This window comes from Blennius ocellaris (genome assembly GCF_963422515.1).
Source record: "Blennius ocellaris genome assembly, chromosome: 23".
Lineage (NCBI taxonomy): Eukaryota > Metazoa > Chordata > Actinopteri > Blenniiformes > Blenniidae > Blennius > Blennius ocellaris.
Window position 1 is genome coordinate 19,528,437 of NC_137672.1, and position 19,332 is coordinate 19,547,768.

The following is a 19,332-nucleotide window of genomic DNA, read 5'->3' on the forward strand; positions in this document are numbered from 1 at the left end:
GTTTTCAAAAAGTTGCATTTCCTCCCGTTTCCAACCAAGAGCGGGTATAAGCCAGGTATGAGCCATTTTCGAAAAGCGACCCCAGCTCCCTGTGTCCCTGCAGCTGACGGTGGAGGAGGTGACGACCACCACGGCCTACCTGGACCTGTTCCTGCGCTCCGTCTCTGAACCGGCGCTGCTGCAGACCTTCCTGTCCTTCGTCCTGCTGCACGCCCACGACCACGTCCACGTCCTGGACACGCTGGTCAGCAGAGTCAACACGCCCTTCCAGGTACCGCCCGGCCCGGCTCCGCCCCCCTCCTCCCGGCCCCGCCCCCTTTCACCTCCCCGTGACCTTGGGAGTAACGCTGTGTCTCTGTGTCGTCAGCTGGGGACGGTGTCTCTGGCGCTCTTCAGGACGCTGATCGGTCTCTTCTGCGAGGACGTCATGCTGCAGCTCGTCTTCAGGTGCGTCGACACGACAAAGAAAAGTCACGATACAACAAAGAAAAGTCCCGACACGTCAAAGAAAAGTCACGACATAACAAAGAAAAGTCACGACACAACAAAGAAAAGTCCCGACACGTCAAAGAAAAGTCACGACACAACAAAGAAAAGTCCCGACACGACAAAGAAAAGTCACGACATAACAAAAAAAAGTCACGATACAACAAAGAAAAGTCACGACACGACAAAGAAAAGTCACGACACAACAAAGAAAAGTCACGACACAACAAAGAAAAGTCATGACAGGACAAAAGAAAAGTCACGACACAACAAAGAAAAGTCACGACAGGACAAAAGAAAAGTCACGACACAACAAAGAAAAGTCACGACATAACAAAGAAAAGTCACGACACAACAAAGAAAAGTCACGACATAACAAAGAAAGTCACGACACAACAAAGAAAAGTCATGACATGACAAAAGAAAAGTCACGACACAACAAAGAAAAGTCACGACACAACAAAGAAAAGTCACGACATAACAAAGAAAGTCACGACACAACAAAGAAAAGTCATGACATGACAAAAGAAAAGTCACGACACAACAAAGAAAAGTCACGACATAACAAAGAAAAGTCACGACACAACAAAGAAAAGTCACGACATAACAAAGAAAAGTCACGTCACAACAAAGAAAAGTCACGACACAACAAAGAAAGTCACGACACAACAAAGAAAAGTCACGACACAACAAAGAAAAGTCACGACATAACAAAGAAAAGTCACGACACAACAAAGAAAAGTCACGACACAACAAAGAAAAGTCACGACACAACAAAGAAAAGTCACGACACAACAAAGAAAAGTCACGTCACAACAAAGAAAAGTCACGACACAACAAAGAAAGTCACGACACAACAAAGAAAAGTCACGACATAACAAAGAAAGTCACGACACAACAAAGAAAAGTCATGACATGACAAAAGAAAAGTCACGACACAACAAAGAAAAGTCACGACATAACAAAGAAAAGTCACGACACAACAAAGAAAAGTCACGACATAACAAAGAAAAGTCACGACACAACAAAGAAAAGTCACGACACAACAAAGAAAAGTCACGTCTCGCCGCGCTCCGTCGGCTCCACCCGTGACGCCGTCTCCGTCCTCAGGTACCTGATCCCCGGCCGCCACCTGAGCAGGAGGCGCAGCTGCTCCCTGAGGCAGCGGGACTGCTGCTCCTCCGCCGCCGCCTCCTTCCTGCTCCTCCTGCCCACCTGGTGCCCCGTGTTCCGCCGCGGCGACGCCGCCGCCGCCGCCCACTCGGAGCACATCCACTGGCCCGGAGCGGGGGGGCGGCGCTGCACCGACTCCGCCCCCCCGGCGGCGCCGGACAGCGTGGGGTTCTGCCGAGGCTCCGACTTCCTGATGGACGTCAACTACCTGCAGTACCTCCACGACGCGCGCCAAGCTATCTGCACTTCACACAGGTGAGGGGGGCTGGCGGGATGAGGGCGGCGCCGGGGCGTCGCCGGGGCGTTGCCGGGGCGACGGCCGCACGCCTGCTGCTGGAACGTTTCTGGAGATCAGCCCAGCAGGGGGCGCTCTTCTACATCACAACAGCAAGAAGAACATTTCTGGACTATAGGCCTCCTTACTTAGTCACCTTACCCTGGACCCAAACCCACCTTACCCCGGACTCCCCTCCCCCACCTTACCCTAGACCCAAACCCACCTTACCCTGGACCCCCCCACCAACCTCCCACTCGTACGTTGAGTTCTGGCGTTTCCTCCGCAGGGCTTGTCGTCTCTGGTCGGCGCCGTACGACGGCGTCGACCCGCCGCCTCAGGCGTACCGGTCCGACACGCCGCGGTACGACGTGGACGGCGAGGACGAGCTCCTGCGCCGCGCCCAGAGGGATTCCCTCAGCTCCCTCCTCACCCCCCCTCCCCCGCCCGCCGCCTCGCCGGCGCCGTCCTCCGCCGACACCGTTTCCACGGGCAACCAGGCGGGGCGGGGCTCGGCCCTGGAGCTGGAGTGGGACGACATTTTCGCTGACGACGACCCTTCTCCGGCGCCGAACGGCGATGGCGGTGTGGCGGCGGCGGCGGTGGACCGGTGTGGCGGCCCTTCTCCGGCGCCGCCGCAACACCTCCAGGAAATGCGGCGCAGTGCGATCAAGCTAGTGGACGGCGCCTACGTGGAAGAGTCGGAGTTCCAGGACGACGTCCTGGTCTACGATCTGGTCGCCCAGAAGGACACGAGGGCGGCCATGTTGGAGAGGCTCATGGCGGCCAACCGGCGAGCCCGCGGGGGCGTCTGGAGAGCTCAGCGACCGACGGCGGCGGCGGCGGGGAAGACGGTGCTGGAGACGGTCAACGGCATCATGTCGACAAGGAGGAGGAGCGACGACGGCGGGAGAGACGACCGACGGAAGGTCGACGGCGACGCGGCGCCGAAAGTGGCGGAGGAGCTCGGGAACGGCGGACCGGTTGTCGTGATGACGGCGGTGGTAGCGGCTCTCGACGAACGTGACGACCGGGACGACCTCACAGTTAGCAACAACCGCGTCAACGCGACGCCGCAGCAGCAGCCCAAAGGCGCCGGCGGCGCGGCGCCGAACGGCTTCGTGGCGCAGTACCAGGAGCTCATGATCTCTCTGGGGGCGGAGCCTGACGACGAGTTCGCCGACGACGTCGGCACGTTCAGGAGGCGCGTGCGAGCGCTGAGGCAGAAACTGGAGGAGGAGGGGGAGGGGCTTGTCTTCAGCACCTCATGGGACGACGAAGAGGAGGAGGAGGAGGAGGAGGAGGAGGAAGAGGAGGAGGAGGAGGAGGAAGAGGAGGAAGAGGAAGTGAGAAAAGGTGGCAGGAAACACGGCGTCCCTTTCACAGGTTTGTTTTTCTTTTTTGTGTTTGTGGCGGCGATTTTCAGAACTAGAGCTATGAACCTAGAACGCCGTTTGTTGCTCCTGCATGAGCAGAACAACTTTTTTACCGCGGCGGTGGCCGCCTGGATCCATTTTCAAAAAGTTGCATTTGCCCGCGTTTGACAAACCGAACCATTTTCAAAAAGTCGCTCCGACTCGCAGGTCCGTTCATCAGCGTGCTGCTGTCCCGGCTGGAGAACCTTCTGGAGAACTCCATCGCCGTCAACCTGCTGGTGACGGGGATCCTGGCCCAGCTGGCGTCGTACCCGCAACCTCTGCTGAGGTCCTTCCTGCTCTGCACCGACGCTCACTGCCGGCCCGACGTACGCACGCTTTACCAGGTAGGCAATAGTAACTTAGAAGCTCTCATGCTAACACGTGGAAATAGCGAGTCAGAAGCTCTCATGCTAACACGTGGAAATAGCGAGTCAGAAGCTCTCATGCTAACACGTAGGAATAGCGAGTCAGAAGCTGTCATGCTAACACGTAGAAATAGCGAGTGAGAAGCTCTCATGCTAACACGTAGAAATAGCGAGTGAGAAGCTGTCATGCTAACACGTAGAAATAGCGAGTGAGAAGCTCTCATGCTAACACGTAGAAATAGATGATGATGGCGACTTACAAGCTGTAACGCTAACATATAGACTTATGCTAACATGTAGACGTAGAGCAACACTCACCACGCACGCACGTTGAATTCCCGAGTGACGTTGCAGGTGCTAGCGGCGGTCCGCGCTCAGATCGAGCGCTACGTGGCGGCGAGGCCGGACTATCCCGCCCTGCTGACGCAGGCCTGGAGGTTCCTGCTGGCCAAAGACCTGGACTGCAAGTATAGAGGTGGAGCACACACACACACACACACACACACACACACACACACACACACACACACACATGCTGATCTCCATGGAAACGGCGAAAAACGCAGCTTTTTGAAAACGCTCGTACTGCGTTTCCATGGAAATTGGGGGAAATGCAACTTTTATGAAATTCTGTCCTGGTCCTGGTCTTGCTCCTAGTCCTAGTCCTGGTCTTGGTCTTGGTCCTGGTCTTGTTCCTAGTCCTAGTCCTGGTCCTGGTCCTGGTCCTGGTCCTGGTCCTGGTCTCACTACACAGTTTTCTCTGTTTTCTGCCATTTCCATGTAAACATACAATCGTTTTTCAAAGCAGCGTTGTGTAAACGCCCCCCCCTTGTTCCCCCCACCCTCCACCCTCTCCCCTCCCCCCACCCTCCACCCTCCCCACCCCCCCCAGAGTGCCTGGACCCGGCTCTTCCCGACGGCCCGCCGCCCCCCCCGGCCGTCCTGCCGCCCTGCCCCCCCATCCCCCCGCAGGCCAAGACCCGCGTCTTCGCCATCGTCCTGTTCGCCGAGTTCCTGAAGGAGCTGGCGGCCATCGCCCAGGAGCACGCCGTCGCCGCCCAGGAGCACGCCGTCGCCGCCCAGTCACCCTCCTGACGCACGTTTTCTAAAAGTTTCCCCCCGTCAGAACTTGAAAGTGTCTTTTTGGACGAGGTCCCTGGACGGAGGTTCTCTTGGGACCGGTTGCGTCGCAGGACGACCAGATTTTCAATGCAGGAAAACAGAAAATGCAAGTAACCTTAAAAACACTAACGTGACTTCAAAGGATGTGTCGTTTGGAAAACTGATGGAACGACTCGTTCCGTCGGATCGAGGAAGAGCGAGCTCCGATACAATCTTGGCCAAGATGTCGACAATCTGACGCCACGATAGAAAATATGTTACGAGATGAAAACATATATGTTGAAAGTGGAATTATTATTATTACCGTATTTTCTGGACTATAAGCCTCAGTTCTCGTAGTTCTTTGGCGACTCGTGTGACTTATATTAAGACGCAGTATTGAGACGTCGGTGTTCGTACCACATGTGACCACCAGAGGTCAGAGTTGAACCAGAACGCGGCGACATTTTTCCGTTTTGACTTTGAAGAATGTGACTTTTCCGTTCCTGCACCTCTGATCGGTGTTCCTGTTTGTGTGGTTTTTCTGTTTGTGTTGCCTACACACTCACACACACACACACACACACTGACGACAAAGCCTTATTGTTCTTACCAATATTCGAATCACGTGGGTTTTATTGTCCTGATGAATTTTATCTCCTCTTTTTCTGAGTTCTCTTTATTATTTGTGTGATTTGGTTTTTTGACATTTGCACCTTCAAACACTCGTCCCGCGACTGAACCTCATTTCCTCTCTTCTTTTGTCCGAACGCCAATAAACTGATCCTTTCATCAATGTGACGATGACTGTCGTCTCTCAAAAGTTCCACATTTACAAGGAAAGCTTTTTTTTTAAATGATGTCTGTTTACAGGGAAACAGCAGAAAGACAGAAAACGATTCAGTTCTCATGTTGGGCCACAAGTGGGTGCTGTTGTTTATGATAAGAAAATAAGAGAGTTTGTTCCTCTTTATAAATCAATAAATTAGCTGTGATTGGCTCCAGTGCCCTGCAGGATGGATGGATGGATGGAAGTGTAATATTTGCATTAATGTGTATGAAGACATGAATAAGAATGAAAATGTTTCGTGACCCAGTGAGTGGATGTTAATGTGTATGGATGATTATTTTTGTTTTCTTCCAAACAATGTAAATAAAAATAAAAACATTTAATTAAGGGGAAATTTAAATATATATATATATATATATATATATATATATATATATAGTGGATTTATAACAACAATAATAATAATAATAATAATAATAAACACGGGATAAATAGATTTTCTGCTGATTCTGCCGATTTGCCCGGTCCAATATGGCGGCGATCGGCCTTCAACGTCACTTCCGGGAATCGCCGGATGTTGTGGGACAAGCCGCTTTGTTGGGCTCCCGAGCCGCCGGACGCGATGGACGCCTCGCAGAAAGCCGCTCTGGTGGCGGCGCTCGGACGCTACAAACGGCTCCAGGACAGAAACCTGCAGCGCGTGCAGGAGCAGCACGAGGAGAACCGGAAGCGGCGGAGGTGCGCGCGCTTTTCAGCTCCGCTTCAATGTTGTGAACGTGAGATTTCTGACGCGATGCAATTTAACCCTTTAACTGCGCACGTGACCGCGTCTGGTGGCGAATTCAGGGTTTTTAATAAATGATATGACTCGTGAGACTTGAAGGTTCTAGAGACATGAAGGTTCTGGAGACATGAAGGTTCTAGAGACATGAAGGTTCTAGAGACATGAAGGTTCTGGAGACATGAAGGTTCTAGAGACATGAAGGTTCTGGAGACATGAAGGTTCTGGAGACATGAAGGTTCTAGAGACATGAAGGTTCTAGAGACATGAAGGTTCTAGAGACATGAAGGTTCTGGAGACATGAAGGTTCTAGAGACATGAAGGTTCTGGAGACATGAAGGTTCTAGAGACATGAAGGTTCTGGAGACATGAAGGTTCTGGAGACATGAAGGTTCTGGAGACATGAAGGTTCTAGAGACATGAAGGTTCTAGAGACATGAAGGTTCTGGAGACATGAAGGTTCTAGAGACATGAAGGTTCTAGAGACATGAAGGTTCTAGAGACATGAACTAATAGTCCTGAAGACATGAAGGTTCTGGAGACATGAAGGTTCTAGAGACATGAAGGTTCTGGAGACATGAAGGTTCTAGAGACATGAACTAATAGTTCTAGAGACATTAACATTCTGGAGACATGAAAGTTCTAGAGACATGAACTAATAGTTCTAGAGACATGAAGGTTCTGGAGACTTAAACTAATAGTTCTGGAGACATGAAGGTTCTAGAGACATGAACTAATAGTTCTAGAGACATGAACGTTCTGGAGACATGAACTAATAGTTCTGGAGACATGAAGGTTCTAGAGACATGAACTAATAGTTCTAGAGACATTAACTAATAGTTCTAGAGACATGAACGTTCTGGAGACATGAACTAATAGTTCTAGAGACATTAACTAATAGTTCTAGAGACATTAACTAATAGTTCTAGAGACATGAACGTTCTGGAGACATGAACTAATAGTTCTAGAGACATGAAGGTTTTGGAGACATGAAGGTTCTAGAGACATGAACTAATAGTTCTTGAGACATGAACTAATAGTTCTAGAGACATGAAGGTTCTGGAGACATGAACTAATAGTTCTAGAGACATTAACTAATAGTTCTGGAGACATGAAGGTTCTAGAGACATGAACTAATAGTTCTAGAGACATGAAGGTTCTAGAGACATGAACTAATAGTTCTAGAGACATTAACTAATAGTTCTGGGGACATGAACGTTCTAGAGACACGAACGTTCTGGAGACATGAAGGTTCTAGAGTTGATTGGAATTTTCCAAATTTTCCAAATTTTCCTTTGAAGAGTCTCTTCAAAGTAAAACGTTTTGTTTGGGCGACATGAACACATGAGTCGTTCTCGTCTCGTCTCTCAACCCTTCCCTGTCGGTTCTTCTTCCGTCGAGATCTGAAGTTTTGAAACGTGGGTGTGTTCCTGTGAACAGGGCGGCCATCTTGGCCTTGCTCCGGTCCCGGCGGTCCACCGCCCCGGCGGCGGCGGCGGGGGGGGCGGACTGGGAGTCCCTGCTGAACCTGGACGACCACGCCTTCACCCGCCGCTTCCGCCTGGCCCGGCACCAGTACGACTTCCTGCTGGCGAGGCTGCAGGAGGGCGGGCTGCGCAGCGAGCACAGCCAGGGGGCGCCGCCCATCCCGGCGCCCAAGAAGCTGCTGATGTTCCTCTGGTTCATGGCCAACCGCAGCGGCCTGCGGGCGCTGTCCGCGCACTTCCGCGTGTCGCAGTCCTCGGTGCACCGCGTCACGCACCAGGTGCTCACCGCCATGCTGCGCCTCGCCCCCGACCTCATCCCCTGGCCGGACGGCGCCCGCAAGCGGGCCTCGGCGGCGGCGTTCCGCCGCGTCTGCGGCATCGACCGGGTGGTGGGCGTGGTGGACGGCTGCCACGTGCGGCTGCAGCGGCCGTCGGAGAGGGGCGGCGACTTCCTGAACCACCGGTCCTACTACTCCGTCCTGCTGCAGGGCGTCGTGGACGAGCGGGGGCGCTTCGTGGACGCCTTCGCCGGGCTGCCGGGGTCGGCGCGGGACGCCCGGCTGCTGGCGGAGTCGCACTTCTACCCGGAGTGGCCGGAGAGGATGGGGGAGTACCTCCTGCTGGGGGACGCCGCCTACGCCGAGCGGGGCTTCCCCTTCGTGGTGGCGCCGGCGCGCGACGACGGGACGCTGGGCGACGCCGGCCGGCGGCGGAACGCCAGGATCGGCCGGGGCACCGGCATCGCGGCGCGGGCGTTCGGCCGGATGAAGTGCCGGTGGAGGCGCCTGCGCGACCTGCAGACCACCCGCCTGGACCGCGTGGCCATGATCGCCCTGGCGGCGTGCTGCCTGCACAACCTGTCCCTCGGCACCTTCGACGTGTGCCAGCACTACCCGCACGACTGCCCGCGGCAGGACGACGACAACCTGTGAGCCCGCCGCTAGCAAAGCGCCCGCCGCTAGCAAAGTGGCCGCCGCTAGCAAAGCGCCCGCCGCTAGCAAAGCGGCCACCGCTAGCAAAGCGGCCACCGCCAGAGCTAAGCTCGGTAGAGCGCAGACCATCGCCGCCGATGTCACCATGGAAACCAGTGGATTACAAGGTTGTTTGATCCCCCCCATCCTTTGTGTGACACATCAAAGGATCCGGGGAAAAAATGTAAGCGTTTTTAACTCTTATTTTATTTTACCAAAGAAAAAAAACCTCATTGAGATTAAAAATCTCTTTTCAAGAGTGTCCAGGCGTCGACGGCAGGAAGTGGAACTTCCAGACAAAACAGACACATGAAACATAAGAAACGTTTTATTTTCTCACATTTTCACCTTCAGACGTCGAATAAACAAACAGAAAAAGAAGAATGTTGTTTCTTTGTCCATCAACTTCATTTAGGTGCTGATTTGTGTTGGAAAGTTACTGGACGATACCGATACCGATATTTAGATACTTAGAGACCGAGTACCGATACCAAAACAAACCTTTAGCTACTAGCCGATGTCGATACCAGTACAAACCTTTAGCTACTCGCTGATACGAGTACCGATACCAGTACTAACTTTTGCCGACTTGCCGATACCGAGTACCGATACCAGTACTAACTTTTACCGACTTGCCGATACAAAGTACCGATACCAGTACTAACTTTTACCGACTTGCCGATACAAAGTACCGATACCAGTACTAACTTTTACCGACTTGCAGATACCGAGTTCCGATACCATTACTAACTTTTACCAACTTGCCGATGCCGAGTACCGATATAGTACTAACTTTTACAGACTTGCCGATACCAAGTACCGATACCAGTACTAACTTTTATCAACTTACCGATATAGTGCTCACTTTTACAGATTTGCCGATACCAAGTACCGATACCAGTTCTAACTTTTACCGACTTGCCGATACCGAGTACCGATACCAGTACTAACCTTTAGCTACTTGGTGATACCGAGTACTGATACCAGGAGAGGCTTTTATTCTGACAGGAGTGGAAACGAAGAGCTGCCGAGGCGAGAGGCCAGAAACCAGCATCCTGTGTCGACCCGGGTCTGTGGTGGGTGAGTCACTTCCTGAGACTGACGGGTTGAAGAGGAGGAGGAGGGGGAGGGGAGGGAGGAGGAGGTGGAGGAGGAAGAGGAGGGTTGTACAGTGAGAGTACCGGCGGAGGCGACGAAAAGGAAACGGAATCAGGAAACTGAAAAGTGAACGTTGCCGCCGAACATGAAGCCGTGGAGTCGTTTCTGCTGCACCGGTGAGTTTCAACAACCGCCTCCGTCAGGAAACGACGGCGGGTTCGTCTCTGATGACCGACAAACGTCTCGTCTCCGTTCAGAATGAAACTCAAGATTTGGTCTCGAAGCGGCGCGAAAACTTTACAGCTCGTCGAAGGAAAATACAGGAAGTATCGTCAATTCAGACGCACCGATAACACTTCTTAGAAGACAAGTAGGACTGCTAACATTTACCTGCTTACCGATACCGAGCACCGATACAAGGATGCACCTTTCGCTACAAGCCGATACAGGTGCTAGCCTTTAGCTGTTTGCCAGTACCAAGTACCAATACCAGTACTAACCTTTAGCTACTTTCCGATATTGAGTAACGATACTAGGACTAACCTTTGGTCACGTACCGATACCGAGTACCGATACAAGTACCAACCAATAGCTGCTTGCCGACACCGAGTAACGATACCAGTACTAACCTTTAGCTACTTTCCAATATTGAGTAACGATACTAGTACAAACCTTTGGTCACGTACCGATACCGAGTACCGATACAAGTACCAACCAATAGCTGCTTGCCGACACCGAGTAACGATACCAGTACTAACCTTTAGCTACAAGCTGATATTAAGTAACAATGCCAGTACTAACCTTTGGTCACGTACCGATACCAAGTACCGATACCAGTACTAACCTCTAGCTAAGCTTATAGCAAACCTTTGACTTCTCTTCCTCTTACGATTACAGTTCTGGTGCTGTGCCTTGCCACCAGGGGGCGCCATGGCGCCACCGTGTCTCCGGGCAGCGAGGAGCTCAACACCCAGGCTGAAGGTACGGCAGCGACCTTATAGTAGGGAAAGTACGGTCGTTTGTGAAGGCAGAGGGTTTTCAAAAATACTTGTGTCTCCATTCAACTTAAGATCCATGGAAACGGGGAACACGCAACTTTTTGAAAACACTGCGTCCATGGAAATGGAGAGAGACGCAAAACCTACTACGCAGAAACTACTGCACATGCTCATTAGAGCCCATCAGAACAAAGTGTCCTCTGTGGCGTCACGACTCCTAGTCCATGTTCTCCTGGGACTTGGTGCTTTTATTTTGACAGTCACTGTTGCTCCGTGGCGTCATGACTCCCAGTCCATGTTCTCCTGGGACTTGGTGCTTTTATTTTGACAGTCACTGTTGCTCCGTGGCGTCATGACTCCCAGTCCATGTTCTCCTGGGACTTGGTGCTTTTATTTTGACAGTCACTGTTGCTCCGTGGTGTCATGACTCCCAGTCCATGTTCTCCTGGGACTTGGTGCTTTTATTTTGACAGTCACTGTTGCTTTGTTGCATCATGACTCCCAGTCCATGTCCTCCTGGGACTTGGTGCTTTTATTTTGACAGTCACTGTTGCTCTGTTGCATCATGACTCCCAGTCCATGTTCTCCTGGGAGTTGGTGCTTTTATTTTGACAGTCACTGTTGCTCCGTGGCGTCATGACTCCCAGTCCATGTTCTCCTGGGACTTGGTGCTTTTATTTTGACAGTCACGGGGCGGCGGCGTCCACAGCCTTCTGCCTTCACGTCCATAAACTGATTTTTTCTCGCCCGACATCAAACGGCCTTTGAAGTGATTGTTGATCAAAGACCGACTCACCTTGTCTCTCGCAGGCGCCGTCGTCACGACGACTCCTCAGAACGCGGTTCCCTCGTATGACTCCAGGCCTTCATCGCCCGCGGCGTCGGCACAGAGTCCCACCTCCACATCTGAAAACGCTACGGCAACGGTAACGTCGCCCGTCGTGTCGCTTAGCAACCTTTCCCAGTGTTTGTTCACCAGAGCAGAAAAGTGGGAGGAGCCTCCCCCCCCCCCCCCAATTTTTCAAAATTTTTCCATTTTTCAAAAATTTTCCATTGTTCCCCTTTTTTTCCAGATTTTTCTAAAAAGAATTTTCAAATATTTTTGATCAGAAAGAAATGAAATAAAAACATCAAAGGGCTGGACTTTGACCAAAAGCTGGACTTTGACAGTCAAAGAGTCCTTCAAGGTGATTTTGCTGCACAAACTGTGGTCTGACGTTAAGAACCAATCAGGAAGTCGTCCTGCGGCGTCGGCCAATCAGAACGCTGCAACCACAAACTGACTCGTTTCCTCAACCTGAGCTTTGAAAGGAAACAAAACAAAAACCAACTTCCTTCACAGAATGCAAACGGGTCAGCAGGCGGGTCGGTTGCCGTGACGACGGGGCGCGCCCCCGACCCCCCGCTGAGCGGGACCCCGGGGCCTCCCATGGCGACGGTTACCATGGAGACCAACGTCACTTCGTCAACAACGAGTACGGAGCGGCGGCTTTCTCTTGCGGTCGTAGTGAGGCGCAACGGGAAAAATACTTTATTATATTATTATTATATATCATATTATTACATATTGATTGTGTAATATTACAATGTCAGGTAGTATTACATTATTACATTAACATTCCAGTTCATATTTAATTTTATTTTATTATATTATTTGATATTATATTATATTATATTATATTTTATTATGTTATATTATATTATATTATATTTTATTATATCATATTACAGTACATTACATTACGTTATATTATATTATATTATATTATATTATGTCATATTGTATTATATTACATTATATTATATCATGTTATGTCAAATTACATAATATTATATTACATTATATTACATTATATTATATTACATTATATTATATCATATTATGTCATATTATATTATATTATATTATATTATATTATATTATATTATATTATATTATGTCATATTACATTACATTATATTATATTATATCATATTATGTCATATTATATTATATTATATTATATTATATTATATTATATTATATTATATTACATTATATTACATTATATTACATTATATTATATTATATTATGTCATATTACATTATATTATATTATATTATATTATATTATATTACATTATATATTATTATGTTATATTATATTATATTATATTACATTATATTTTATTATATCATATTACATAATATTTTATTATATTATATTACATTATATTTTATTATGTTATATTATATTATATTATACTATATTATATTATATTATGTTACATTATATTATATTACATTATATTATATTATGTTACATTATATTATATTATATTATATTACATTATATTATATTATATTATATTACATTATATTACATTATATTATATTATATTATATTATATTATGTTACATTATATTATATTATATTATATTACATTATATTATATTATATTATATTACATTATATTACATTATATTATATTATATTATATTATATTATATTATATTATATTATATTATATTATATTATATTATATTATATTATATTATGTTATATTATATTATATATGTGTTTCAGCGTCTCCTGATGGACATTCTTCATCCTGGGGTAAGACTGCGAGTTGGGATTGATTCCTTTGTGTTCACATGCTGGAGGTTTATTATTATTATTATTATTGTTATTATTATTATTATTGTTATTATTATTACCTGCAATTGAAAAGAAAACTCTCCACATACAAAGACTTCATTTGCATTCATAAAGCATCATAGGTACTATTTATATATATATATTTATCAATTCTCCTCCACCTGTGTGTTCAGGTTACGTGATCCTGGTGTTGATCGTGGTGGTGATCATCGTCCTGTGTGTCATCCTCTACTTCCTGCGGAAAGCCTCCAAAGTAAGACGCGGCTCGCCGCCCCACAGCGGCGGTCTGGACGTCGTCTTTCATCCCTCGTTCCTCCTTCTTCCCCTCCAGACGTACTCCTTCGAGCTGCAGCGCCAGACTCCGCCCAGCAACCTCCACCAGCCCTCCGCCACCTTCGAGGCCGTTTACCTGGACGACCTGGGAGGTGAGGCCCCGCCTTTATTTTGACAGTCACCGTAATAATCCAACTTTGTAGTTTTATTTTGACAGTCATTGTAATAACAATCCAACTTGCTGCTTTTATTTTGACAGTCACCATAATAACAATCCAACTTGGTGCTTTTATTTTGACAGTCACTGTAATAACAATCCAACTTCGTAGTTTTATTTTGACGGTCACTATAATAACAATCAAACTTAGTTGTCTTCCCACTAGAACGTCAGATATGTGTGTGTGTGTGTGTGTGTGTGTGTGTGTGTGTGTGTGTGTGTGTGTGTGTGTGTGTGTGTGTGTGTGTGTGTGTGGCTTTATTATAAAAACAACTTCCCCCTCTAGTGGCCCAACGTGGTAATTACACCGTATTTCTTTTTCTTTCCTGAAATGTTGGAAACTGCTTTGATGTTTCCAGAGCGACCGATTCCCAAAGACCTCGGGTCCAATGAGGAGTCGTCTCCTCCTGCAGCGACCAATGGGGGCCCGACGCTCGGCAGGCCGGGCGACGGCGACGGCGACGGCGACGGCGACGGCGACGGCGACGGCGACGGCGGTATGAAGGAAAACCTGCCGTCGTCATGAGTCACTGCCCACTAAATGACCTCACAAAGCTTTAATCTTTCGCCAACATCTTGACTGTCCTTTGGCTTTTTTCTCCAAGAATTCTCAAAATAAACATTTCCTCTAAATCTGAGCATTAAGTCACCAAGAATTAAAGAAACATTTATAAAAAAGAATTAAAAAAATTTTTTTTCCTTTTTTATCCTTTTTCCTCAAAAGTTTTTCTCATGAATGCTTTTTTTTTTTTGTCTCAATTTTTTCAGGATAACTTTCTCATCTCATATTTATTATTTTCCTGTGAACTCAGGCGCTGATCAGGTCCAGCCCACCGGCGAGGAGACGTCGCCCCCTGGTGATGGCGGCGGCGCGGCGCCCGGCGGCGTGGCGCCCGGCGGCCCGCGGAGCAGCGAGGAGCCGCTGCTGGATCCCGACGGGCGGCGGAGCGGCGAGACCGACAACACCCCAGGTGAGATCCACCGCCACACTGACTCCGCCTCCAGAGGACCTGAGCCCCGCCCACACCAGCTCAAACCACCAGGTGGCTCACACGCTGGCCAACAGGGGGCGCCGGGGCGTCGCCACGGCAACGCACCGGAGACAGACAAGAAGACCGAGTGAAAACAAATGTGTGGTCTTGTTAAAGCGGCAGCGGCTCCTGGAGGAGGTCGTGTTGTTGTTGCTCAGTGACGTCACGGAGAGGGGGCGGGGCTAAAGGTCGGGAGGCGGGGCCGTGATGTCATCGTTTTCAGCTGATGTAGTAAAACCGAGGTTTTCTAACTGGTCCAGTCTGGAACGCGTTTTCCTGAACCGCCACAGACGACCACGGACGACCGCAGATGACAGTAGACCACAGTAGACGACTGCAGACGACTGCAGACGACTGCAGACGACCCTAGACAACCACAGACGACCACAGAGGACCGCAGACGACAGACGACCACAGACGACCACAGACGACCGCAGACAACAGTAGACCACAGTAGACAACCGCAGACGACCGCAGATGACCACAGACGACCACAGACGACCGTAGAGGACCACAGACGACCACAGACGACCGCAGACAACAGTAGACCACAGTAGACAACCGCAGACGACCGCAGATGACCACAGACGACCACAGACGACCGTAGAGGACCACAGATGACCACAGATGACCACAGACAACCGCAGACAACCACAGACGACCACAGACGACCGCAGACGACCCTAGACAACCACAGACGACCACAGAGGACCGCAGACGACAGACGACCACAGACGACCCTAGACACCCTAGACAACCGCAGACGACCACAGACGACCGTAGAGGACCACAGATGACCGCAGACGACCGCAGACGACCGTAGAGGACCACAGACGACCGCAGACGACCCTAGACAACTACAGACAACTACAGACAACCGCAGACGACCACAGACGACCGTAGAGGACCACAGACGACCGCAGACGACCCTAGACAACTACAGACGACTGCAGACGACCACAGACGACCGCAGACGACCCTAGACAACTACAGACAACTACAGACAACCGCAGACGACCACAGACGACCGTAGAGGACCACAGACGACCGCAGACGACCCTAGACAACTACAGACGACTGCAGACGACCACAGACGACCGCAGACGACCCTAGACAACTACAGACAACTACAGACAACCGCAGACGACCACAGACGACCACAGACGACCCTAGATGACCACAGGCGACTACAGACGACCACAGACGACTTGAAACGTGTCATTTTTGACTCGCGGTGTTAAACGAGTCAGAGAAACGAGTTTCCAGAAGTGTCTCTTCACCAGTTGTCCTCCGTTCCAGGTTGTCCCCTGGTTCCCTTCGTGGACGTCAGTCTGGACGAGTCTCCGTGGACCGACCAGCTGCTGGTGTCTCCTGAAGCTCCGTCCTCCGTCCTCCCCTTCTCCCCGTTCTCCTTCTGATGGACTGTCCTCAACACCTGGACTGTCCTCAGCACCTGGAACTGTCCTCAACACCTGGACTGTCCTCAACACCAGGAATCGTCCTCAACACGAGGACTGTCCTCAACACCTGGAACTGTCCTCAACACCTGGGACTATCCTCAACACCAGGACTGTCCTCAACACCTGGAACTGTCCTCAACACCTGGGACTATCCTCAACACCAGGAACTGTCCTCAACACCTGGACTGTCCTCAACACCTGGGACTATCCTCAACACCTGGACTGTCCTCAACACCTGGACTGTCCTCAACACCTGGGACTATCCTCAACACCAGGAACTGTCCTCAACACCTGGACTGTCCTCAACACCAGGACTGTCCTCAACACCTGGGACTATCCTCAACACCAGGACTGTCCTCAACACCTGGAACTGTCCTCAACACCTGGACTGTCCTCAACACCTGGGACTATCCTCAACACCAGGAACTGTCCTCAACACCTGGGACTATCCTCAACACCAGGAACTGTCCTCAACACCTGGGACTATCCTCAACACCAGGACTGTCCTCAACACCTGGAACTGTCCTCAACACCTGGGACTATCCTCAACACCAGGAACTGTCCTCAACACCTGGGACTATCCTCAACACCAGGAACTGTCCTCAACACCTGGGACTATCCTCAACACCTGGACTGTCCTCAACACCTGGGACTATCCTCAACACCAGGAACTGTCCTCAACACCTGGACTGTCCTCAACACCAGGACTGTCCTCAACACCTGGGACTATCCTCAACACCAGGACTGTCCTCAACACCTGGAACTGTCCTCAACACCTGGACTGTCCTCAACACCTGGGACTATCCTCAACACCAGGAACTGTCCTCAACACCTGGGACTATCCTCAACACCAGGAACTGTCCTCAACACCTGGGACTATCCTCAACACCAGGACTGTCCTCAACACCTGGAACTGTCCTCAACACCTGGGACTATCCTCAACACCAGGAACTGTCCTCAACACCTGGGACTATCCTCAACACCAGGAACTGTCCTCAACACCTGGGACTATCCTCAACACCTGGACTGTCCTCAACACCTGGGACTATCCTCAACACCAGGAACTGTCCTCAACACCTGGGACTATCCTCAACACCAGGAACTGTCCTCAACACCTGGGACTATCCTCAACACCAGGACTGTCCTCAACACCTGGAACTGTCCTCAACACCTGGGACTATCCTCAACACCAGGAACTGTCCTCAACACCTGGGACTATCCTCAACACCAGGAACTGTCCTCAACACCTGGGACTATCCTCAACACCTGGACTGTCCTCAACACCTGGGACTATCCTCAACACCAGGAACTGTCCTCAACACCTGGGACTATCCTCAACACCAGGAACTGTCCTCAACACCTGGGACTATCCTCAACACCAGGACTGTCCTCAACACCTGGAACTGTCCTCAACACCTGGGACTATCCTCAACACCAGGAACTGTCCTCAACACCTGGGACTATCCTCAACACCAGGAACTGTCCTCAACACCTGGGACTATCCTCAACACCTGGACTGTCCTCAACACCTGGGACTATCCTCAACACCAGGAACTGTCCTCAACACCTGGGACTATCCTCAACACCAGGAACTGTCCTCAACACCTGGGACTATCCTCAACACCTGGACTGTCCTCAACACCAGGACTGTCCTCAACACCTGGACTGTCCTCAACACCTGGAACTGTCCTCATGTTGTTGTTTCTCACGGTTAATCGATGAATCAAGACGTTCTGTTAAATTTTTTAGGTTTTATTGAATTCTTTTGTTAAATTCTAAGTTGTTTTTTCCTCATATTGTTTGTATTGAACTGACAGTCGGCTGCTCGTTTGCTCAAAGGTACGGGTGTCGGTCCGACACCAGAGCGGGTCGGTACTGAACAAGGTACTAGTAAAAGACACAACCTGGCCAATTTCTTTGAATGTAAATGAAGTAAAATGTTTGTTCTTTGTTACGTAACTTTCACTGTTTTGTTTATAAAGTTTTAGTTTGATTTCTGGTGAAACTGAAACATTTAATTCCGACACTTCCTTTGAAGCTTTGATTCAAACTGACTTTGTTTGGTGCTTTGATGTTCTAAACACAGAACCGAATGTCAAACCGTCATTTTAGGTTGTTTTTTTGTTTACAAAATATAAATGTTCTTTTTTTTTTTTGTTTTATTTTTTATTAAAAAATATTTGAAACCAACACTCAGTCCAGTTATTCATCTTCTTTTGAAACACATTGAAATCCAACGTTTCCATTCTGGAGTGTTTCTCTTTCCTCTGGAATTCTAGAACGTTCTCGACTCCTGAAATGTTCTAGAATTTCTGAAATGTTCTAGAATTCTGAAATGTTCTAGAATACAGAAATGTTCTAGAATTCAGAAATGTTCTAGATTTCTGAAATATTCAAGAATTCTGAAATGTTCTAGAATTCTGAAATGTTCTAGATTTCTGAAATATTCTAGAATTCTGAAACGTTCTAGATTTCTGAAATGTTCTAGAATTCTGAAATGTTCTAGATTTCAGAAATGTTCTGGAATTCTGAAATGTTCTAGAATACAGAAATGTTCTAGATTTCTGAAACGTTCTAGATTTCTGAAATGTTCTAGAATTCTGAAATGTTCTAGATTTCAGAAATGTTCTGGAATTCTGAAATGTTCTAGAATACAGAAATGTTCTAGATTTCAGAAATGTTCTAGAATTCTGAAATGTTCTAGATTTCTGAAATGCTCTAGAATTCAGAAATGTTCCAGATTTCTGAAATGTTCTAGAATTCTGAAATG

The 19,332-nt window shown here is 48.8% G+C and overlaps 3 protein-coding genes across 4 annotated transcripts in view; all 3 read left to right on the forward strand.

Moving 5' to 3' along the window:
- Positions 1-4,811, forward strand: part of LOC308146999 (FHF complex subunit HOOK-interacting protein 1A-like) — a gene marked incomplete at both ends in the record, with an annotated part of 6,495 nt that extends 1,684 nt beyond the window's left edge. Inside the window, 7 exon segments of the mRNA XM_080519030.1 lie at positions 104-271; positions 368-447; positions 1,597-1,914; positions 2,223-3,319; positions 3,517-3,695; positions 4,071-4,191; positions 4,609-4,811. Coding sequence (XP_080375156.1) covers positions 104-271; positions 368-447; positions 1,597-1,914; positions 2,223-3,319; positions 3,517-3,695; positions 4,071-4,191; positions 4,609-4,811 — 2,166 coding nt within the window.
- A 1,399-nt stretch (positions 4,812-6,210) lies between these two features.
- On the forward strand, positions 6,211-9,897 carry LOC308147082 (uncharacterized protein). 2 transcript variants are annotated; one of them, XR_013937135.1, is made up of 3 exons: positions 6,211-6,345; positions 7,829-9,030; positions 9,855-9,897. XR_013937135.1 is itself a non-coding variant. In XM_080519156.1 (2 exons), the coding sequence occupies exons 1-2, from the start codon at positions 6,230-6,232 to the stop codon at positions 8,805-8,807; spliced, it is 1,095 nt and encodes a 364-aa protein (XP_080375282.1). In that variant the 5' UTR covers positions 6,211-6,229; the 3' UTR covers positions 8,808-9,145. The 2 variants fall into 2 exon arrangements, 1 of the variants encoding a protein (XP_080375282.1); XM_080519156.1 differs by lacking the exon at positions 9,855-9,897 and having other exon boundaries at positions 7,829-9,145.
- Positions 9,614-16,538, forward strand: LOC308147000 (uncharacterized protein; the record flags this gene model as incomplete). Its single annotated transcript, XM_080519031.1, has 11 exons — positions 9,614-9,620; positions 9,855-9,926; positions 10,842-10,925; positions 11,753-11,868; positions 12,285-12,417; positions 13,510-13,539; positions 13,755-13,834; positions 13,913-14,006; positions 14,431-14,568; positions 14,884-15,042; positions 16,402-16,538. 11 exons carry the CDS (start codon positions 9,614-9,616, stop codon positions 16,518-16,520), a joined length of 1,032 nt encoding a protein of 343 aa, XP_080375157.1. The 3' UTR covers positions 16,521-16,538.
- Between the last annotated feature and the right edge of the window lie 2,794 nt (positions 16,539-19,332).

What these genes read in the sequence shown, in the direction of transcription:
- LOC308147082 (XM_080519156.1), top strand. Translation starts at nt 6,230, where the DNA reads ATGGACGCCTCGCAGAAAGCCGCTCTGGTGGCGGCGCTCGGACGCTAC. An exon ending in GAGAACCGGAAGCGGCGGAG is followed by an intron (nt 6,346 to 7,828) that starts GTGCGCGCGCTT and finishes TCCTGTGAACAG; the next exon opens with GGCGGCCATCTTGGCCTTGC.